Here is a 22,990-nt window from a genome sequence, read left to right on the forward strand (position 1 = left end):
GGGTAATGTTATGCACATGCAAGTGAGGCCAAATAAATAAAGCGGCAATTAAATTCTTCCACATTCTCAAGCCCACCGATGCTACACTTTCCCACGGTGCTCTGATGGAAGAGAAAGTACGGAACAAGAACAGCTCACTCTGTGGACGGGAGGAGACTTCCAGTAACTGATTTAAAAGCCAACATCCCCGAGGAGTAACACATGGAAGCGGGTACAGTTCCGCAGAAGTTGTCTTTGACGGTTTGCTCAGGAAATCCATTGCCATGTTTACACCTACCATGCTGTCATGAGCCCATGTGACAGGAGAGGGGAGGGAAAGAGGGTCCGAACACAGAGAAAAGGGGTTAGACACAAGAATGTGAGGGGAGCTGGAAACAAGAGTGCGAGTGAGCCCGGTGAAGCTGAAGTTGGACACAATTTAAGGTAAGAAAGCTGCTTGTTTTTTTTCACAATGTCTGTTTTTCATCAAACGGGAGGACTGGCACTGTTTCGTGGGCATATTACCATCAACAGCTTCCATGGAAAGAACCAAAAAGAAAAAAGGAAAAAACGCTGGGCATACTTTGTAGCAGTTCGACAGTATGGCTCTTTTGTTTATCAGAATATAAAGACAACGATTGTGAAGACCTGCCTGGAATAATAAGTGTGCCTTGTCAACTGTTCAACTGAATGGACTCCGATCGAGCAGCTTAACTTCCTCCACAGTATCACTTGATATCAGGCAGGGATACGGTTGAGTCGCTTGTCAAACTTGTCGCATTTGGGCTCTACCAGAGGGGCACTGGCACACCTGATCTGTAGGTCCTTTGAAACTAGATATTCTGATTTTTTACTTGTTTTGTTAGGAGATAATTTTGCTTAACATTTGCCCCCTTTGCATATTTTCCCCCACTTTTCAAAGCTGATTTTTTTTTTATCAAATTAAATAGTACTTAGATTAACCCTGAAGTCTAATGGAGAACCATTAAGTGTAATTTCTGTGCAAGTAATCTGTCTTTTTTTACCTTTTGTGACAGGTGGAAGCCAATCACACGGTAAATGCACAGTTTGTTGCCACGATGAATGTGACGATGGTCCACAAGGGATCAGGTGACATCTACAATGTCTCTGGCAATGGAAGTATGGGCATCATGAATGTACCCGCAAACTTAAACCGAACCCTCGATGTCCTCAGCGTCGTCACGCTCTTCATCACCATGATATCCCTTGGCTGTTCGATGGAGATTTCCAAAATCAAGGCCCACCTTCTCAAGCCTAAAGGAGTAGCCATCGCCTTGCTGGCCCAGTTCGTCATCATGCCCCTGACCGCCTTCAGTCTGGCCAAGATCCTCCAGCTGGAAACCATCGAGGCCGCGGCGCTGCTCATCTGCGGCTGCTGTCCAGGAGGGACCTTATCAAACATTTTCTCCCTGGCAATTAAGGGTGACATGAACCTCAGGTAAACCCCCTCATTGATGTATTGAATCCTGTCTTGCTGGAAGATTACAAATGCAGACAACAATTTACAACTTAAGCTGCATCAGCACAGAGTGTCGATGAGCGGACAAGGTCCTTCACAACATGATAACATATGGAAGGCCTTTTCTTCCAGTTAAGAGAAAAAAGATAGAAACTTAGCCTAGATAGAAAAAATCGAACATTGTGAAATCAAAAGTTGGGATTATGATAGTAATAATTCAACTTTTTATCTCATACTTATGACTTCCCATGAGAACTTTTTAAATTGGTGGAAATGGGCTTCCACCGCCGTGTTTGTATCATTTGAGCCATCTCAGGCACACGCGTGTCAGTTTAATGATGCCTCTTCTTCTCTCTGATGCAGCATCGTAATGACTTCCTGCTCCTGCATGGTGGGCCTGGGTATGATGCCGTTGCTGCTCTTTATCTTAAGCCATGGCTTCCCCGGCCTGGAAAACGCCGTGCCCTACAAGGGCATCATCACCGCTCTTGCGCTCACCCTGGTGCCCTGTGGAGTTGGCATTATCATAAACCACTACAAACCAAAATACTCGCAAATCGTGAAGCAGGTGAGACTCCTTGCTCCAAGATAGGCCTCTTCCACGGCAGACATTTTGACTTGTTATAACAGGAAAAGGGGTTTATTAATTGCATGTGTCTCAGTGAGGCGGCATGTACGACACCGAGGCAGCCAAATTAAATACAGCCTTTATTTATTTAAAACAGTAGATTGTGATGCATTCAGATGCTGTGTGCCACAAGTTCAAGCCTGATGTTGGGGACAGATGGACTGTCACAACATGTTTCCACTCTCTCGCCAGGCTGGCATCGGCATCCTGATCATCTCCGGCATCATCATTTCCTTCCTGTCTTACGTGGCCGTCAAAGACTTACTGTGGATGATTGTCAGACCTGGTATTTTGACCGCGTCTGCGCTGATGCCACTGACTGGCTTTACGCTGGGATACCTCTTGTCCACCGTGTGCAGACTCAGTCCACAGTAAGTGAAAACACGCTGGATACATTTCCTCTGTCTCTGAGTTTGCAAAAGTCCCGTCTGTAGCTGTGTCACATACATTTCGGGATCAAGGATCTGCATCACATTGTACTCACTCATAGATACCAGCCACCTAAATACCCCTGATCTTTTTTTCATTAAGATTCATGCATTTTTCCCTGAGAAATGAACGAAAATGTGGAGAAATGCTCTACCTCCCAACGACCACCTCAAAAGACACTGCAAAACAATATGTGGACTTCATAGTGTGAAATTAAAAACTGATTTTTTTTAAGTTTTGTTGAAAATTACATATTGCAGCTTTATTGCATCAGAAACAATAATATAATACATAATAGTAAACCCTCAAAGGGGCCATGTTTCTGTATTATCTTTTATTTTGTGTTACTGCTGCGTTGGGTATTATTGTATGTAAAACACGTTGACTATCACTGTCTTTCAAAAAAGTGCTATGATTATAAACTTGTAATTATCATCATCGTTATTAAATACGGCATCAAAACTAATGACTCGTGTCTGTTTAGATGCAGCAGGACCGTCTCCATGGAAACAGGGTGTCAAAACATCCAGCTGTGCCTTGTCATCCTAAAGGTGGCTTTTCCCCCGCAGGTCATCGGACCGATGTTTCTCTTCCCTCTGATTTACATCACGCTCCAGTGTGCTGAGGCCCTTCTCCTGGCCCTGTGCTTCAGATGTTACCAAACAGTCAAGCCACCAGCTGAGGGTAAATGTCACAGCTGCCTGTGTGTTTTCAGAGAGGGAGGCTGGGACGAGGGGTTGAGGGTTCAGATGAGCACGTGCACGCGTTCAGCCAGTTGGTCCTGAATTTAGATCAGACCATATCTAATATCACCCTTTTCTAACGCAGGTGCAAGCGAGGACTTTGAGCAAGTGGCGGTGAAGCAGCCATGACAGCATCGCAGAAGATTACTGGGTGCTGGAGAGGGAACGAAGGAAGAACAGCTTCCGACTCAGTGAAGATGCTATTCAGCGCCCCTCACTCTCTCAATATGAGCTGCATATTCTTCACTCAGGCCTATGATACTGACAGAAAGTTTGTTAGAGCATGTGAAACAACTAATACATTAACGACTGTTTATTGAATCATGTCAGGTACAGGCTTAAAGTAGGAATCAAGGATTTCAATTGTAATTTTGTATTTATATTTTTGTATTCAAAATGTTAAGACTGAAATGTTCTAATTTTATGAATGAGCTTATAAAAAACACATTATTTACGTTATTTTCTGTTTTGAGACTGGATCACTGTGGTGTATGTTATACTCTGAGTCCCTCTGAGATGTTTCAGAGCGGGCTATTGAAACAAAGGATGCAAGCAATTTGAACATCTCAAATAATATTTAATCAAAATGATCATATGGTATATACAGAGTAAACTTAACTTAAAACTTTTTACATATATTAAAATACCATCTTCACAAAAAGAAAAAAAAATCCATTCCCTGGTCCAAAAGAAATATTCCATGGACAGTCAAACAAAGTGAACACTGACATTACACTAATCTGTACACTTACTCATTTTTGCGTTGGATCTCCCAACCACGTTTACAGTGTCACATATAACGTGCCTGCAGTAGAAAGAAAACTGAAGCAGCAAAGTGAAAAGGCCTACTTTTCTTTTTTTTTTTTTTTTTCAGTTTCAAAAAGCTGTGGAAGAATCAATCAAAAGAAGCCATGGCTGATCAACAGCGTTCTGGACACAAATAAATTAAATACACAACTTAGTTTCCTGCCAAGACAGGAACTTTCTCAGCAGTCTGCATAAATTAAGAGAATAATATTTTCCGGTGTACAAGTGATGTGTCTGACAAAGCCATACGTAATATCACCAAGCAGCGGAGGCATTTAACTGACATTCATTTTTAAAATTCCTTATTTTACATAGATACCTGTGCATAGAAGTGGAAAGCTAAGGCCATTGGGGACAGGGGTGTGAACAGAATATATTTTGCAAAGATGAAACGTGTTGAATGCAGGCCTGAATCAACAAGTTTGCTCAGTCCAATGAAAAACGCTACAGAGTGAACACTTGGGTGGACGAGCAGCCTTAAACTGTACAGTGACACATGGAATGACATGAGTCATGATTAATAACACCTTAAATAATGATTTATAATCTTTGAAGACAATGTTTCATGTGAGCATGACTGAGACAACAATCTAGATGACCTGGCCCTCATGCGTCTTTGCCAGTGTGCGTCTTGAATGCAGTGATATGTTTAAAGAAAATCAACAGTAATTGAGACACTGATGAAATTATAAGCTCTCAAATTGAGATCTGCCCACTCAATATTAATACATCAGTCTTCCTTTTTTTAACAACCTTTAGGACACTCAGACAGAGGTGTCTGTTCCTCTCTGTTTTTGTTTTACATCTTCAAATTGGGCTTCTGACATTAAACGTACATACATAGTGTAGGAATTCCTATAAAAAATGTAAGCATGTATGTACATGTGCATCCCTTCTCTGTTCTCCTTTGGGATGGTAAGATGAACTATTGTGGCCCACAGCTTCACTCGGAGCCTCCTTAGTCGGGCTTGTTTGTGTTTACAGCTGTGTTGACAAAATCTCCAGAGGCATCCCGCTCACCAGTGCAGGTCAGTGGCAACGCCGGTTGCCTCAGGGAAGTCCAAAGGCTGATGCACTTTTCAGGCCTCCTTCAGCAATGGCATGTCTGTAGAGAGAAGATGAACATTTTCATCAATGCAAAGGGGGGCATTTAAACCTCGAAAAAGTATGACTGGAGAGGACCTTACCATCAGAGTAGTCCATCTCAGAGTCCAGAGAAATGCTGTTTTGGTCGCTGCCTGCAGACGGCCTTCTTTGTGAGGTTGAAGGAGCTGCAGCACCTGCGTGCTCCAGAACCCAGGTAGAGGATGAGGGTGAGGGTGATGAGGAGGATGAGGATGGAGGTACGGGGTGGACCACAGCCATCTCTGACTGCTGCTGTTTGAGGGAAGAAGGCCTAGAGGGGCCAGCCTCTGGCACTGCGGCATGGTGACCCTCAGACAGCACTATCTGGACGCGGGACTCAGCTGAGGCTGAGGCTCCACTGCCGCACACAGCCTCCTCATACGAGGGCAGAGTCACCTGGACACCTTCAACCACGATCGACACAGGCTGGCCGGACACTCCCTGATCACGTCTAGACATGGAGAACCAGACTTGTTAATACTATGACTAGTTTGCCCTATATAAAGTGCCTACCATAACTTCTGATTTCAAAAACAAGATGTTTGTGGATAAAAGCATGATTTTGAGGGTGGACTCACCGATGGAGAGACTTGAGTTTTGGCTGCAAAAGTACAAACAGCACCACCAGGAGCAGGATTAGGGCCACTGAGCTTGCTGTTGATGCCACGATGGACAAGGCAGGCATCCCTAATGGTAAAGTTGGATCACTGTCTGTAAGATAAACATAAACAGTCAACACAGTTATGTGTACAGAACTGACTGTATGTATAAAAGAGGGAAAATATGTCTTCTATTTTTTTTTTTTTTTACCTTGCTCCATGAGGCAGCTGAGCTTCACTTGGCTGTCCCATTCACCATACTGACAGGTAAGGTATTTATAGTCCCCCTTCAGAATATAGCCTTCCTCACAGAAATATTCAATAACAGTGCCATGAGTAAGTCTGCCACATGTTGAGGGGTGGCAGGTGTAGCCCCCGTTCTCTGGCTGATATGGAGGCTGGCATACTGTCCATGGAAAAAAAGAAAAACAATGTTGTGATATATTCAATCGAACTACAGGGACAATTTTGTATCGGTATTATTGTTAAAAATTGACTTGTGGAGTTCCCAAAAGAATCATTCATAGTCCTCTTCCATTAAACCTCTACACACTCCCGTTAGCTCATGCTGTGGTATACAGATAATACAGCTTTATATAATGACACCATCAGGTGACATGGATTCTATAAATTATAAGTTTTTTTTCCAAAATGTAAGAAAATGCAAAAATACTATGATGTACTTACCATCACTGCGTAAACAGCGGGGGGGTTGAGAGGACCAGTGTCCAAGTGCAGAGCAGGTGAGGATGTTTGGTCCATCTGCCAGGTAACCGGGGTCACAGCGGTACTCCAGTATTGTGCCTACAGGGAATGAGCTTCTGTTGGTTTCTGTCAGATTAGTTGAGCCATGCTGCACTGTAGAGGGTCTAACACAACCTGAAAGAAAAGAGCCAGTGCTTTACAGAGGAAAAGCGTAGTACAATTCTTAACGGATAAGTGGTAAAAGAAATCAAAAACAAAAATAATAAAAAATCTCAATATGTTCAGGTTATAGTACATGTTGATACAAGGTGTAATGAGGGTTCAGAATTACATACAGTAATATAACAAGCTTGTCTTTACCGTCACTGTGTATACAACGAGGAGGTTCAGAGGACCAGTATCCAAGTGAGGTACAGGTGAGGATGCTACGTCCGATAGGCAAGTAACCTGGGTCGCAGTTGTATTGCAGTACTGTGCCAACAGGAAACAAGCTCTTGTTGGTGTCGGTCAGATTGGTTGAGCCATGTTGCACTGTAGAGGGCCTTATGCAACCTTGAAAAGGGACACCATACAGAAATACAGTCAATATAAGTCTTAAATAACAAATATAGCTTTTGTTAATATAACACACTTATAAGTGTGTTACAAAGTGCTTCATAGACAGAGGTAGAACAGGTCAAAGAAAGCTAACAACAACAGACAGCAAAGCAAAATTTTTAAGATCTATTGATAGATTTGAGTTTGAGGACCGACCAACCTTGGCTAACACAATTGATCTGCATGGGGCCATCCCACTGACCATCCTGACAGGTCAGGTAGTTATAGTCTCCGCTGAGAGTAAAGCCGTCATCACAGAAGAACTCAATCACAGTGCCATGAGCAAACATTCGACAGGGGGATGGGTGGCAGGTGTAGCCCCCATTCTCAGGTTTGGAGAGGGGTAGACATGCTGATGGGAAAAAAAACACAACATATTTAATGCCAGAAATGTAAAAGTTTATACATAAACAAAACAGACGACAACTTAATACAGAGACTTGAGTATATGTAAAGAGGTTTTTACATATGATAGAAGGGTGGTAATAAAGCTAATAGCTCACAGCTAGAATCACAGTGACTCCTCATTACTTTACAGATCATGAAAAACAGAATATCTTACCACCACTGCGTATGCAATGAGGAGGTTCAGAGGACCAGCGTCCCAGTGTGGTGCAGGTAAGGATGCTGGGTCCGTCTGGCAGGTAACCAGGGTCACAGCTGTACTGCAGTACTGTGCCCACAGGGAACGAGCCCCTGTTGGTTTCTGTAAGGTTTACCCAGCTGTTCTGGACCATATATGGCCTCACACATCCTGGGAAGAGAAGGAGGACAAGGAAATTCTGTGAAACTGCTCAGGTTTCAGGCGAAATATCATGACAAATATTTTGAGCCTGGTTTTTGTAAATGTTAACATGATGACCTATGGTAACCATCTGTATGAGAAAGGCTTTGCAGCGTTTCCACATGCAGGTGGTGGCCATAAAAATATGAACATTTGTACCAAACTCCTATCAATGCATGTAATATTTTTTTCTAGATATACACTATATTCATGTATATATCATTATAAAAAGTTAACAAGCAAAGCTTACTAAGAGATAACACATCAATGACAATGACAGCATACAATATTTGGGCAACATGATCATAACTCATATTCAAAAGTGTGTTTTATTAGGGCTGGACTATTGCTAATGATAAGTCATAAACTGACATATGTTTAAATCATTGTGAAGAGGCAGCTGATTATGAGTAATCATCCTTTCAGTGACAGGAGTCCCTGACATCCACCCATTTGGTCTGAACCATGACAAGGCTGATGATGTTTCTGCAGCTGAGAAGTGTAAGACATAATAATAGAAACATGGGTGTGCGATCATAATTTGTGCCTCTTACCTGACCCTTGTCCAGTGGACACTACACTCAGTACCAGCAGCAACAAGAGGGGCTGTTTAGTGTCTGAGGTGTGGACCCAAAAGGCGTTTGATATTGACTCTGTCATTCCATTGCACATCTTCCCCTGCAGAGTCAAGAAAAACATATGATTACAAAGGTAGAAATATATTGCATCATCGCGATAGAGCTGGGGCCGTGTGCTGGCACCTGCCTGGCGTCGGTACTCTGCAGAGCTCGGAAAGCTGCCAGAGAAATGGGTGTGATTGTGGAGTGGTACAGTGACACGACTGAGAGGAAAAAAACACCAGCAAAAATGACAATGGTGCTAGCCTTTAGCATGCTAGCGGCATTTACAAACCAACGACAATTCCTACGTTTACTACCGTTAATCATCAAAGCTAGCGAAGCAATGGATTTAGCTAATTTCGATACATTACCCACGTATTAAATACAGCCAGTTCTGGCACTGAATGGTTCCGCCTAAGCGACAACACACCCATTTTCAGTGCTTCCTCGTAGCAATAATAGCCAAGCGTTACAGAGAAGGCCAAAACAATAGATACCACGGTGACATGTATAGTATGTGATATGATATATATGTATAGCTAGCAACTGTGCTGCCACCTACAGAAATTCCACGTCCAACTAAGAATATTACACCACATTCTCATCGTTAGGTTGGCTAATTTACTTCAGATAATATATATTAGCTCTTTTAAGTTAGCTGGCTTGCGCTAGCTAGACGTTAAAATAGCTTTTTGGTAAACGTTACCTACCACAAAGACACGGCCTCAAAACCTCCAGCCCCCTTTTTCACGCTGTAGACATTTATCTCTAATAGCTCAGCTTTACCGAAGACATTTAACGTTACAAGACACAACACAAATGTGAGGGTTAGGAGAGGGGCGCCACTACGGCTAACCGCTAGCTAGCTCCCTGGTGGCTAGCAACCCGCTACACTAGCTAGCTGCCTCGATTGAAGCGTCAGCTGAGCTGCCTCGATTTCGCCCGGTAGTCATAGTAACAAATGCATATTTCCATAGTGACAACATCCCAGAGTGTTTGTATCCATAGTTACTGAAGTTACCGGAAGTAAAACATTGCCAGTGTCCCCAAGTCTCTGTTGACAAGTGGTTTTAAGGAGCCAACTATTTAATAATTGATTCTACTTTGTCGTCGTTGTTATTCTTGAATACACAAAATCACACCATGGAAATTATAAAAGGCAGTTTAGACGACATTTCCCGACCAACGTCGAGTAAGCAGTCAGGTAGTCGTGTGTCGAGCGTGTCTTTGCCTCATCCTGACAGAATTTGTCCCGCAACTCCATTCTCCCTCGTTGTTTTGACCAACGATGCAGCTGATGTTCAGGTAAAGTAAAAGCAATAAGTGACAGTGACAGAAAATACAAATGTTTAACGAATAACGAACATTGAATAACTTACGTTAATTTTGGAAAAACAATTGTCTGTATCTTCAGAGCATATATGAAGAAACTAGAAAGAACTTCTCTTCCGGAGATCCTGACAAGGGTACGTTTTCTGTACAATGGAGTGGAACACTAGATTTTAGGATTGTCCAGTCTGAGTTAATTTACCCCAAACACTGTGTACAACATATGCATCTTTTTTTAGGCCAGTACCAGGTTGGTGTCAGCGTCACTGATGACGAGATGGGTGATGTACAGCTACAGGAAGCCATAAAGGAAATGAGACGGCTTGATCAAATACTGTCTGACATGATCTGCAAAGAAAAAGAAGTCAGGCGTCAAAGGAGAGAGGTTCAAGCAAAACTCTGGCAAGAGCTCCTGGTAGACACTCTACTTGCATTACCAGTCCACAAACCAATGCTTGTTTTTCACTTTTATCACTTTTGCTGTTATGTTATGTTATATTGTGAACTTCTCTGCAGCAGAATAAGCCTGAAGGTCACTCAGAATCTGCCCATGAAGCTATGAACACAAGGTTGTTTTTGGCCCTGGAAGCCCCCACCGGTGAGTGTAAGAGTGTGTTGAACGGTTTAGTACACTCAGTCACTGTGCAAAATCTTACATCTGTCCTTTAATCTCAAAGGGACAGAAGAGGAGGACGACTTTGTGCCGTTTTTTGAAACTCAGGCTTTTGACTTCGAGCACAACGGAAACCTCAACTCTGAGCAAAGTGAGTCAGTGAAAAAGAATGCCAGAAAACGCAGCATGCGCACTTTAGCAGCTGGTCTCAGATGTACTGCGTAGATTGCGCACTTGATGGCGCCATGAGCTTGAAGAACTTAAAGCCCTTGTTTTTCCTCTTCAGTTACTGGTGCAGACAGTCGTGCACTTACTTCAGTATTTTAACTGTTCACCCACAATGTGACTTATAAAAGCATTTCATGATCAAGATCTTGTGGCTTTTTATCATATTGATTACCTAAAGAAAAAAATCTCATAATTTCCTGAAAGCAACAGCCCAGGAACTTTGTGATGCTCTTCTCAGAGACACCTTAGCAGTTGGCTGCATGTTATCACGGAGGACTGAACCTCCTAACAGTTTATTCGATTGTGCCATTGTGCTTCCTTGCAGGGATAGCATTAAAGTACAAAGTCAGTTGTTTGTATTTCACCCTGCATCGAGCTTAAAAAATGTCAGGAATTATGTGGATTAGATAGTACAATAAGAAGTCGTGGTTGAAAAGATGATTTTGTGATATTTATAAATATATTTTTTATCAGAGTTGGCTGAAGTTCATTGTTTGTTGCTTTTTATTATTCATCTTCTGAGAATTTTAAATGTGGCTTGCCTGACAGGTGAAAAGAGGCCAAGCAGCTTGACAGAATCATTTGAAGTCGGCCATGAGGACACTGGGGAAGAGCAGTTTGAAGGCAGCCACTGTGGAGCTTCCAAAGGCAAGAAAAAACAGAGGGACTTTGTCAAGAGAAACATTGAGGTATGTCAAAGTTCATGTCGGGCCAAATGCAGTGCTGGGGTATATCGCATGACTTGGAGCAAGTCTCCGGTCTATTTGTTTTTCCAGTGAGGAAAATATTTGTCTGTAGGTCGAGAGAAAGACGTATTTTAAGTCTAGTAAGGCACCGCAGGAAGAGTAGACATGTAATGCAGCTAATGATTTTCACTTGTCTTTTCTTCTTAATATGGCACAATGCAATAGTTAGTAAGCGGCGAGGGGGACCGAGTGCTTTTGACCCAGGCGGAGAGAGAGCGTCTGGCCGAGCTCCTCCAAGAAGTAGACGGAGAGGAAGAGGACAGTGCCAGGGGCGCAGACGGTGAGGTAGGCTGACATGAAGCCCTAACGGACAACACATGCTGTAGTACGAGTCTCTCTTCTTCGAGCTCCTTAATACTTCCCCCTCGCGTCCACAAGTCATACAGCACATGATCCCATCCACTGCTCCTGCTACCAGACTTTAGACATTTAGTCGGATCCTCTTAATTCAGCCTTGGCTCTGAACATGTTGATGATAATAATGATGATCTTATTTGTTGGAACATTAAGTAACCTCGGAACAGCACATAGAGCAGCACTGGTCCATGTTTTGATGACTGCTTGGCAGCCGAGACGGTCTCTGGGCAGACAGTTCTGACTCCTCAAAGCAGTTCAGATTAGGAACCAGATGTCAAGTGCCATATGCGGCCCACAAGGAATGCCGCGCGTTATGGATTCATTTTATTATCTTATTTTCAACAGTTCCCTCTGGAGTGTTTTCTGCCAAAATGCAAAACCCAGGGTCTTTCGTATAGATCCTCCATAAGCTACGGTTGCGCTCACAGTGAGGGCGGGCTGTCTGAGCTCACAGGAACAGTTCACACTTACCTACTCATCTCCAAGCAGATGAGAAGTCAGGTGAAGTTCCGTAGTCCACAAAACATTTCTCGAGCTTCACAGCAAAATAATTCTCCCCAACAACCAAGTAGATGGGGACTTGTTTTACAACATAAAAATAACCAGAAAAAACGAACTATATCTATTTTATTATTTTATATTCTATGTAGTGTTTTTTTTCAGTGGTTTTTTACATTTTAAAATCTACTTCAGATATTTAGAAGAATCCTGCAGTGCTGCAAAGCTCCGGAAATGTTTTGTGGACTAAGAAACCTCACCCAACTTTCCATCTGCACGAGGGTGAGTAGATAATGGCTGAATTTTCATTTCGGGGTGAACTGTTCCATGAGACTGGTCTCTTGTTTGTCTTTGAAGATTTCCTCTAAGACCCAGTGCCACCTGGAGCAGGAGACTATTTCACTGTGAACCCACCTACACCATCCTGACTTCAAATGTTTTTATTTCAGTCTTAATTTGCTTTAATAATCCTTTTGGCAGCTGTGACGCCGGTTTGAAGTCAGATGGGATGAAGCCTGTTTGGGGAAGCGAGAGGGAACATACTTACCTTTCACATATGGTTTCATTTATCTTGACCCCGACAGCTCTGCATCCGTGGGACAGCCTGCCAGTGGTATTTTTTTATGTCTTGCTGCTCTATTTATGATGTTTGCCTTGACTTTCAGAACAATACCGCAGTAATTGTGGTGGCAGATACCAAACTGAGGGGAGCGCAGATGCTCTGAGTTCTTTTATTGGCTGGAGGAAGACTTCCTGTTATTGCGAGACGTGCTATTATGAATGGCCGTAACGAAGGAAAGCACATCATTTATGTCACCGGGACTTTGGCAGTGATGTGTCTTTAGTTTTGAGGACTTCGACCCGGTTCTTGGCAGAATCCCCCAGGACACATCAGTCACAAGCTGCTGCTCACTTTTGGCCTCGCACACTTATTTTGATATTATTGTCTCTTATCTCACAGGCTCCACAGTTTGATGTAGCTGTTAGTAACTCGAGGTAGTAAATCAGTAGCAGTGAGTAATCGTGGGACATCTTGTTGCTGTAATAGTTGATCTATTCTCTTTTACCTCACATTCACCTGTTATCTGTGGCCAAAGGTTGATAGATGGATGAACATTTGTTCTTATTATAAGGATTAAGAACATCTGTATGACAATGCTTTCACAAAAAAACCTTTTTGAGTGTTATTAGAGGCATTCCGATTTGTCAAAATGATATTTCAGCTGTGAAAAGAAGAATCCATGTTTCATTAAAAGAGAAATTACACATGGGTAGGCTGATACATGCTTTCTTGTCAAGAGAAGATTGATACCACACTCATGTTTAGTAAAGCTACAGTCAACAGATGCTTATCTTTAGCTTAGCATTGTTTAGCATAAAGACTTAGATCAATATCTTTTTCCAAGCTGAATATGAACCTTGAGCCTGGAGAGGATTAGCCTAATATAGCTTAGCATAAAGACAGGAAACCACTCGCTAGGTTCTGTCCAATGCTAACAAAAAAGCCTCTAACATAGCACCTCTTAAGCTCAGCGCTGACTACTTTATGCCTTGTTTATTCTGCCTGTTAAAAAAATCCAGCTGTTTTTTTGGAAGACACAGCCATGGTAGCTCTTCTCAGGTATTATGTCTGTGAAACAACTCATATTTTCGATACAGTGTTCCAAATAGGCCTACATGAGCACAAAAGGACAAACCAAGGCCTGACTGAGGCCTGGGAATGAGATATCCTACCACATCCTAGTAAACCACTGCAGTGGTTAAGGTTAGGTTAGCTCAAGACAGTAAATGTGCAAATGTGAAACACAAATCAGTGTCATGAGAATTTGTGGAGCTTGTTCGTCAGATTTTGGCTTTACATGCCCAGCCTAGTTGATAAACCCCTTAGTTTGCTGTTGTCCTCTGCCAGTTTTCTTCTGCTTCCCCCTCAGAGTGTTCAGAGGTCACAGCTGTGTTTTACAGAGCTGTGATCCTCTTTGGCATGAAAGCCTCACTACAACATCTTATCTCACCACCGGGCTGTGATGAGCTCACCAACACACCCACTGTTTCCCACAGGGTTAATGCGATTTTCACTGGATAGACGGTCACTGTGAGGAAGAGGCAGTTGTCAAAGTTTTGGCATACAACTGTGTAGTTGGCATGCAGTGTTGAGAAGAATGATTTGCACCCTGTTCTTCATCCAGAAGTGAATACCAAGCGCTACAGTCAGACTTGTACCTCTTCCCTGTTTTAGACGTCACTGTCACAAAGTTGCTAAGTAAGCAATACAGAGATACTGTTTTTCAGTCCCCTATTTAGGTTGCCACAAAATAAAGCAGGTCTACACCCATGGGCCATGACTTATTTCATTTTATATCATTTCTTATTTCCAGGAGGACACACGGGCCGTGTCGGTCCAGACAGGCCACGGTTACACCCCGGAGCCCTCTGACCTGGAGCAGCTGATCCACATCAACTCCAAAATCCGCCTTCTCCCTTCTGTCGAGGAATTTCTCTCAGTGAAAAGCTCTTGCACAAACCTGAGCTTTTCCCAGGTATGTATTAAACAGCACTACAGTCCTTACATAACAACAAGAATGGGTTTATATGAAGCGCCATTAACTCCTCCAGACACCACCCAGGACTGCTATGAGGCAAGGTCATTAAGTCTCATTACAAAGTCAGCTCAGTAGGGCATCGATGGCAACATCTAGTAAAAACCTTTTGTTACTGATCCTCAGGGAACTACAGCCATATGGGTAAGGAAGGGAAAACAGTATTGTGTAAGACGCTGTAATTTTGAACTGAGGGTTGCCTGAGTTTTCCGTCCACTTTACCACCGTGTTTCCGTATGAAGGCCATACAATAAAGCCCCTTGTGCATTATTTGCTGCTAGTAAATTTGATGTAAAACTATAACAAATGTTTTTTTATTATTTAATTTATTATGTTATTTCCATATGAGCAATGGTACATTTGATGCATCTTGGCATTTATAATGTTTTATAACATGCTGAGGTGGCTCGTGGTCGGTCCATTAGACCTATTAGACTCTATTGTTTATTGTGATTTCCAACATTCTGTCCATGCATTCCTTGCAAGGCAGTTGGATTCGCAAGTGAGATGGACCAATGAGCTACTTACAGCTCCAGGCTTGGTTTAGGTGAGATCATGTAGTCATGTAGTTGGTGGTGTGTGACGTAGCACTGTAAAGCGTTATGCACTTGAGTTACATTCTGTCAGGTTTCATAGTGCAAATACAAGAGAGCTGGGTACACAGTGGGACTGTTGGAGACGTCATCGGTGTAACATCAAAACAATTTTGACTCTATAATTTTAATGTCAAACAGTCGCTGAAATTTGCTTTAAGTTTTTACAAGCTTGTAATCCTCACACTCTAAGTACTTTTACATTGTCGGAGTTTGTGAGAGTATGATCTGCCTATCACTACCACATCAGACAGCACAGAACCAACCCAACAGATATTTCTAACGATAATATTTTTTCCAGGCCTTGGTCCTGAGTCTGGGCCCTGCTCCTAGACGTGAGCTCAGTGAGTTATCTCAGGACCTTATCTAACTACATTTTAATGGCCAGATGGCATGCTCATCACTTGGGCAGCTTCTCAGTGGAAAATGATGTTTTTGAAGTCATAAAAAACTTTACAAAGCAGTTTTGTGAACCCAGAGTGCCATTTGCTACTATCACTACTGGATGTAGACAAGGGAAAACTGCTTTACTCGGAATCCCAGTGCTATAATAGCTTCATGATTTATGAAATAAGGTCAAGAATATTTATGTAGCTGTCCTAATTACTTCACTTTCCCACTGTAAATTCACTCAGTCATCTGCCTGATGTCTAAAAGGAGGTGGCAGTAAAACCAAGCTCAACATCTGAAGGTTGAGACGCTGAGGTCATTTATGTTTTGCACTGTAGGTGTCTGTTAAGATGATCAGGAATCACAATATGTTGAAAGTTCAATATGTAAGAATTGTCCATTTCTGTTGAAATTCATCCTCAAAACAAATAGGGGGCAGCATATCTCCACTGTATCCAGCAACTGCAGCTAACTGTAGCTGCCGGTTGCTCGTTAGCACAATTAGCCATTTGGTAGTGGTCAGGACTTGAAGCTTGGAGCACGGGGAAAGTGTTGCTAGTACAGGAACTTTGGGCTCGGACCAGCTGGGGCTAGCTGGTTAGCATGCTAACTGAAGAAGATATCTGTGCAACACAATACTTAGATCTTATAATGTCAAAACTGCTATTTCTTTACATTCTGTTGTTGATTTTGTTACATTTTTTGTTTTCAAATATAATTCCTGCAAATTGTGACTTAAAGTGTCTAGAGTTGGATGTAGCTTTAAAATGAGTGCGTGAGCAATATGCAAAAGAGAGATGTCATAGAGATGAAAAGGTTATTTGATCAATTGATGAGTAGTTGGGCAGGAAATCAGCTCCGACTTCTCACATGTGATTATTTGCTGGCTTTCTTAATCATCTAATTTATGATGGTACTGAATATCTTTTTCTGTTCTGAAACAAGCACATTTCACTGTATTCTGGCATTTCATAAACAAACTGATAAATTGATCCATCTAAATAAGTGTTTGAGCGTACTTAGATAAAGACAGGACCTACTGCTCAAAAACTCCCAAGCTTCATGCACTAATATTTGAACTGGTCGTAAAAACTGGACTGCCTCTTAGCTTGAATGAGTCCAACCTCCCTTGTGCTCTCCCTGCATGATGTCGACTGGATTTTCGAGCCAATGGTATAAAACTGTGATATTACTGGGCAGCTGGATGTGTTACTTTGTGTAACCTACCTCCCCTCCCTTCCCACCCTTTAATCATCCCGCCTGGTTAAAAGAGTTTTTGCAGGAAAGTATAAATTCCACATCATCCATCCATCATCTGCTCTCCATTAGTGCTGAAATGGCTAATGCAGGCATTCCTTTTCAACTGATGCAAAATGTGAATTAAACAATGACACATAACCTCTCGCTCTCGAGTAACCATTCGCAGATGATCCAGATTGCTAACATGACAAACAAAATCAAAATTCACTGTATCTCTGCGTTTTCGTGCGCTGAAAAAAGAAAATGAACAATGCGAGGTTTTGACCACCACACCTGTATGGCTTAAAAAGTAGCCGTTTCCTTACCCTCCCTTAATCCCGTCTCGTTGTTGCGGCACATATTAAAGATAGTCTGCACTGACAATAAATCTCTTTCAGGGCCAGTCATTCATCCACATCAGTGCCCGTAAATCCTAAAGGTCATAAAAGTAAATATGCTTTTGTTTCGCGGTTAGCTTTCTTCTTGGCGGTAGCTTGCGCCAGTTAAAGTTACTAACTGAAACCATTTGGACAGCGGAGCAGGAACCTGCTTGTTTGTCTGCTCCTGCCAGGGAAGTATCTAATGTACACAAATGAGATCATAATACTGGGGTTTCAGCACCACTCACGCTGTTTCTCACCAGCATATTAAGTCCATGTTTGCTGTTGTCTCAGATCCATAATCTGTCACATTTTAGAGTTATACACCTTTCCCCAGCGAGCCCTCACTCACGAAGGATCAGTCGGGACTTGATTCTGTGACTTCAGAACTTGGCGGCGTCCTTTCCCAATAAGTTGTGATTGATATCCTGAGGAGAAAACAGCCCTTGCATTCCTGGGCAGTCCCCTCGGGAGTAGCCTCTCCGGCTAAGCAGGTCCTTCGCTTGATACTGCGAGGGTAGATTACAGTCTGTGAGGCCAGGCACCAGCCAGGATGCTGCCACAGAGGAGAGTCAGCCCCCCATCAGAACCTAATTACAGAGCTGGTGGAGGTAGCGCAGTGCCAGCTACAGAAAAGGAACAAGTTATTCTCTGTCATTTGGAGATATTAACACGTGCGGAAAGGGTTAGTACATGTACAGTAAAGTCTTAAGTGTACTGGACAGGAATAGCCCATATATTGTCAGCTGCTTGTGGCAGTACATTTTTATATAGCTTTTTGAGGGTGGTGGATTTAGACCTTTAGTGACAAATAAGTACACTGAGATCACCCAGACATATTAAGCTAATTTTCAGGTTCTTAAATGCATTTTGGGTACCTACTAGAGTAAGTTTATATGCTTTCCTGCTAAAAAAAAACCCACATCAGTTTTCTCACTGCTGCGGCACTGTATTCCCCGAAATAGAGCAGTGTTTTCTGTGGGAGAAAGAGGGTTTTGTCGGTGTGGACTTTCAAGATGTTTTACATGCAGAAGAATATATAAAGCAATGAAGGAAAAAGCATAATATGTCTGCATGCAGTGGCAGGTGCACATTACACTGTGCTGGCTGCATGATAAGGGTTAGAGAAATCCATGTTGTAATGCCTTAAACCACCAGATCAGTATTTGTGGAAGCATAGAGTTACTCATCGTATGGCCGCACGATGAGTCATGTTGAAAGTCCTGATGAGGAAAAAGCCTTGTTTCTTTGCCTCTGGCTCTTTTTGATGATGTCTGATGATAGGAAAAAGGTCAGGTAGCTGAAAACCCTCCTCAAATGATCTGGATTCAATGGAATCAAAACAGAGCTCTGAGCAGTGTTTTCCTTGGCCGACGTCAGTATTGTGTTAATGACAGCATCGCTCCCTGCGCATTCTACATTTTCTCCCCTTTTGACAGGCTTCGGCTGAAGTAGCCATTCTGTCATTACAAAACATCTGTTAGTACGTGGGATTCATGTACAGTGCACCCCTCCTACTGTACCACTGTGTGGTAATGCCTGCACCACCCAGTTTGAAGCACAGCGAGGGGGATTCTGTCATGAGAATTAGATGGTGTCAGGCGTTTGGTGACATGGGTGTAAGTGTGTGTGATATTCTCTCAAATGTGGGTTTGAAAGCGTGGCTACAATGAAAATTAATGAATAGTCTTATGTAGACGCTGTCCCACTGTATCAGCAGGGCTGCGACTCCATCTGTGTTTGCATAGTAACTCCAGCTGTGTTTGTGTTGTGTATCGGTTGTCTATATTTTGATGTAAGACCATGAGGTCATTTAGTCATATTGTGTGGTTGCTGATGAGCACCCATAATTTTAACTACAGCGGATGCTAAGTGAGACAGCAGAGTTTTGGACGGAAAACGCCCTTTTGACCAACACAACGCGGTCAGCAGATAGTTAGCAAATTTATCTTATTTGGTCCAGTCATGTAATTAAACAGCTGTGGAAACGCTTTGGTCATGTTATAATTATCTAAATGCAGTTTAGTTTCTATTTTATATCATCAAGTGTAAGCTGGATGACAATTCATGTTAGAAAGTCAGGGTACCAGTTGACCTTAAAGGGGCAATTGGCAGTTTTGGAGAGGAAATTCAAACTCAGAGTTCTAATATTTACTATATTAAAGAGGTCATAATACAAACTCTGAAATATTGATTTTCTCCATTAACTGAATACACAAACTTGTCCCTAGAAGACAGTTTAAAGATGTATGTATGTAATATGCTTGTGCCTTGGTGTCAGACTAAAACCAACACTAGAAAGTGAAAGAGTAAAATAAAACAAAAAAAAACAGGCAGTGTAATTCTTCACAGAGCAATATGTTTCTCTTTAGTAGCAATGACAGCAGGAAAAGACATCTCATCCTCTGCAAAGGAAGAAACTGTCCTCTCTGGAATACAATGTTCATGTCCCTACTGAACTATTCAAAATATGATAATTCACAACAGAGGAAGGATTTGACTAAATTTTCCAAGTGAATGAAGATCGGCCGAATCCAGCTCTCAGCACTCATCACACTGGTAACCAACTTAGCAAAGTTTTTGTTTTCTTTTTCTTTTCTTTGTAAATTTACCCGTTCAATTCAGTGTGTATGCTATAGCAAAATGTATACCTTTGAAGGTTTTGTGGTTTACATCTGTGCATGGTGAGAGCTGAGATGTCAGGTTTGACATGTGGCACACTTAGTGTTTTTCACAAGGTTAACTTGGCTGAAAAGAATAGACTCCACACCCGTCCCCACCCTGTAATTCATGTGAGACCCGGTTTATTGTCATCTTATAAACGCCTCTCCCACTGGTGTTACCCACAGCAGCAGTTGTGTTAAGTGGTTTAGCGAGATTTTTTTCCCCTGCCATGGTTGAGATCTAACTTTTGACTGTTCCACTCATTATGTCACTCCACAGAAGATAATTCAGTCAAAGGATCTGCTAACAATAAACTATACTTAAGATAACTACTTATCTCTTTTTATGATCCACATGAACCAACATTAAATCATTTTAGAATATTATCACAGCCCAACTATACTAACCGTTTTTCTTTTCATTGATGCCAGGTCGCACCATGTTTTTATTTGTATTTTGGGAAAACACGCTAATTTGTTGTCTTGCTAAGATTTAAAGGAGATCAACACCACTGCAGTGTATATGTGTATATATATATATATATATATATATAGAGCTGAAAACGAAAGCTGCCTTTAAACAGGGTCCTTTTTTTTTTTTTACCTTGTTCATGATACCGTGTCCACGAGAGTCCATATGAATGACTGCCTCTTCTGGTTTTTACAACCTTGTAATGGAAATTTGCTGAAAGCTGCAGGTTTACAAGTTGTGGCCTTTTGCAGATGTTTTCAAAAACTGCTCTGGAAGTTCATTTTTTGGCAAATGGTAAGAAAATAAATTGTAATTTTTGTTTTATAGAGTTTTTAGTAATATGAAAATGTTGACATCTTGCCAGTGGTTTCATCTGCATTTCCTGCATTACATTACTGCTCGCTACCTCTGCAATTTGTCTGCCTCCGTGGCCTCTAAACATCATCGTCTAGCAGCAGTGCTCTCGGGACTCACCCATTAGAAGGCCAAGCATAGCGTGTACACGGCTTCCCGTGTTGTAACGAGCTCACAAGTTCCCTGAAGGCAGCAAAACTCACTGACTACCACAGGCGTAGTCTGCTTCGAGCAAGCTTCCAGCTAACGAATCAACAAAGAAGGAAAAAAACAGCCAAGCCATCGAACATGTGCAAAAAATTGCAAGGCCTCCTGTTTGAACACACTTTTAATCTCTTTACCACCCCATATCTAATTTATTGAACCCGTCTTAAAACCGACAGTGTTTAAAAATAATATTGTGGTTTTGATTCAGCCAGGCTTGCATTTTGGTGCCAAAATATTCTGTATTTATTATTTATATTGAAACATTGCATTGGCAATGCTCACAGTCATATATTTCATCTCTTTGAAAAAGCACCACCAAGACTTTAAGCAGCTGAAATCTAGGTCAGATATGGTATTTGACAATACACAGCATGCGTCTCTCGGGGACCACAAGTGCAAAAAGATGCTTGGACGTTTTTTTTTTTTTTCCCCTCCAGATGCTTTTCATAAATATTTAACATGGTCTGCTTCTAAAGCACTGTTCACATTTATTTTGTCTGTGTCATTATTTGGCAAAAACAAAAAATACCTTATTTTTGGTGGTGGACATGATCCTATTAGTCTCTCTTACCACAACAAAAGCCATAGACTGTGAAGTATTGACAACAGTTGGGAAGGATCACAAACACATGATTTTCTTCCCCCAAAAAAGTGAAAACTTCAAGCAGATCAAATCTTGCTCGACCTTTGATTGCTCTTTGGATGATGCTGAGATACTTAGAACACACAGGCGTAGATATTTTAAACCAGTATCCCATTCAGCATGCTTTTCTGGTTGTAGGATGCACCAGGAGGTTTTGATCTACACAACAGTGATTGCTCCAGACCACCCTCAGTTCTGAAAAAAAAAAAAGAAAAGAAAAGAAAAAGAAAAAAGTCCAGATGACCCACAAGTGAATCTTCTAATACTTCAGGAATGCTCTGCAATCATCAAGTCATCTACCACAGATCCAAAATACTGATGTCAAAACATGATCTCTGGAAGGGAAAAAGAGAACTTGGATTCAAAGAAATTCCATATCTGGGTCATTTTTATGGAGCTGACAAACCTTCACATTGTCTCATATGGAGCAACATTGGAGAAAGCTGTGGTCCGGCTTTAAAGAGGAGGGAGGGAAAGGAGATATTAAGTTAGACCGTGCCGCTGTGCAGCATCAGAAGCATTTGTCCGAACGACCTTGCAAACCCAACTGTCAACACGCAGGTGGGGGTGCAACGTGCAACGGGAGACTTCTGTGTTGCAGCACCTCTGCCTTCCGAACTTGGCGGGGGACCACAAGTCATAGCTGGGCAAAACGACAATCTGAGAGGCAGAGTCAAAAGTCTCTCAGCCATAGCTTCCGAACAGCTTACTGCCGAGCTCTCACAGGGAGTGCTCTAGCAAGGCATGTGGACAGGCCTTGGCAGGTAGCCTGGGTCCACGTGGCACAGCCAGAGCTTCTATTATACTTCAGATTTGAGGAGAGACAGAGGGAAAGAGCGAGAGAGAGCGAGAGAGCGAGAGAGAGCGAGAGAGAGAGAGAGAGAGAGCGAAAGAGTGGAGCGTGCTGTTCTGAACAACACCAGCCATCCCTGGGTGAATCAGCATGGCTGGCTCTTTTTCATCATAACAGGACTGTCCCTTTGTAGTGTGCAGCCAAAGGTCATTAGCAAGATGTATTGTCCACAAAGGAGAGGATATTTTCCACTAAATAGGAATGATTTATATCATAAAGAGTTGCAGTGATTTACCAATTGTCAGATGCATCTTTATAATCTAATTAAATCTGTTTTTAAAGGCTCTGCCGCTTGGTTTTTGTTATGGCGTTTTTCAGGCTGCACAAAAGAT

General features: G+C 42.1%; 3 protein-coding genes across 10 annotated transcripts in view; 2 read left to right on the forward strand and 1 right to left on the reverse strand.

Annotated features, from left to right (window-relative positions):
• The first annotated feature begins 369 nt into the window (after nucleotides 1-369).
• On the forward strand, nucleotides 370-4,151 carry LOC119004694 (sodium/bile acid cotransporter-like). 2 transcript variants are annotated; one of them, XM_037071842.1, is made up of 7 exons: nucleotides 400-423; nucleotides 1,017-1,089; nucleotides 1,175-1,438; nucleotides 1,823-2,027; nucleotides 2,280-2,458; nucleotides 3,001-3,200; nucleotides 3,345-4,151. In XM_037071842.1, exons 3-7 carry the CDS (start codon nucleotides 1,197-1,199, stop codon nucleotides 3,386-3,388), a joined length of 870 nt encoding a protein of 289 aa, XP_036927737.1. In that variant the 5' UTR covers nucleotides 400-423; nucleotides 1,017-1,089; nucleotides 1,175-1,196; the 3' UTR covers nucleotides 3,389-4,151. The 2 variants fall into 2 exon arrangements, with proteins under 2 accessions (XP_036927736.1, XP_036927737.1); XM_037071841.1 differs by having other exon boundaries at nucleotides 370-423; nucleotides 1,017-1,438.
• Nucleotides 4,098-9,654, reverse strand: LOC119004691 (sushi domain-containing protein 4-like). Its single transcript, XM_037071833.1, has 11 exons — nucleotides 9,518-9,654; nucleotides 8,642-8,717; nucleotides 8,431-8,554; nucleotides 7,655-7,846; nucleotides 7,253-7,444; nucleotides 6,856-7,047; nucleotides 6,478-6,669; nucleotides 6,002-6,196; nucleotides 5,770-5,902; nucleotides 5,254-5,642; nucleotides 4,098-5,171 (listed from the first exon to the last, which is right to left on the reverse strand). Exons 1-11 carry the CDS (start codon nucleotides 9,529-9,531, stop codon nucleotides 5,146-5,148), a joined length of 1,725 nt encoding a protein of 574 aa, XP_036927728.1. The 5' UTR covers nucleotides 9,532-9,654; the 3' UTR covers nucleotides 4,098-5,145.
• The window catches only part of fsip1 (fibrous sheath interacting protein 1), a 30,576-nt gene continuing 17,192 nt past the window's right edge, over nucleotides 9,607-22,990 (forward strand). For 3 of the 7 annotated variants that reach the window (XM_037071834.1, XM_037071837.1, XM_037071836.1), the window contains exons 1-9: nucleotides 9,607-9,801; nucleotides 9,911-9,962; nucleotides 10,065-10,240; nucleotides 10,342-10,423; nucleotides 10,503-10,589; nucleotides 11,216-11,355; nucleotides 11,578-11,697; nucleotides 12,463-12,549; nucleotides 14,643-14,804. In XM_037071834.1, the coding sequence (XP_036927729.1) occupies nucleotides 9,640-9,801; nucleotides 9,911-9,962; nucleotides 10,065-10,240; nucleotides 10,342-10,423; nucleotides 10,503-10,589; nucleotides 11,216-11,355; nucleotides 11,578-11,697; nucleotides 12,463-12,549; nucleotides 14,643-14,804 (1,068 nt within the window). In that variant the 5' untranslated portion in view covers nucleotides 9,607-9,639. The remainder of the gene's footprint in view (nucleotides 9,802-9,910; nucleotides 9,963-10,064; nucleotides 10,241-10,341; nucleotides 10,424-10,502; nucleotides 10,590-11,215; nucleotides 11,356-11,577; nucleotides 11,698-12,462; nucleotides 12,550-14,642; nucleotides 14,805-22,990) is intronic. The other 4 variants (XM_037071835.1, XM_037071839.1, XM_037071838.1 and 1 more) reach the window with 4 other exon arrangements.

The sequence above is a fragment of the Acanthopagrus latus genome, chromosome 16 (assembly GCF_904848185.1).
Source record: "Acanthopagrus latus isolate v.2019 chromosome 16, fAcaLat1.1, whole genome shotgun sequence".
NCBI classification, from domain to species: domain Eukaryota; kingdom Metazoa; phylum Chordata; class Actinopteri; order Spariformes; family Sparidae; genus Acanthopagrus; species Acanthopagrus latus.

Excerpts from the sequence above, each read along its gene's own strand:
- LOC119004694 (XM_037071841.1), top strand. The coding sequence starts at position 1,059 with ATGAATGTGACGATGGTCCACAAGGGATCAGGTGACATCTACAATGTC. Across the intron at positions 2,028-2,279 it reads ACTCGCAAATCGTGAAGCAG|GCTGGCATCGGCATCCTGAT; the intron begins GTGAGACTCCTT and ends CTCTCTCGCCAG. Across the intron at positions 2,459-3,000 it reads GTGTGCAGACTCAGTCCACA|ATGCAGCAGGACCGTCTCCA; the intron begins GTAAGTGAAAAC and ends GTGTCTGTTTAG.
- LOC119004691 (XM_037071833.1), bottom strand. Across the intron at positions 5,643-5,769 it reads AAACTCAAGTCTCTCCATCG|ACGTGATCAGGGAGTGTCCG; the intron begins GTGAGTCCACCC and ends CTCCATGTCTAG. Across the intron at positions 5,172-5,253 it reads TGAGATGGACTACTCTGATG|ACATGCCATTGCTGAAGGAG; the intron begins GTAAGGTCCTCT and ends TTCTCTCTACAG.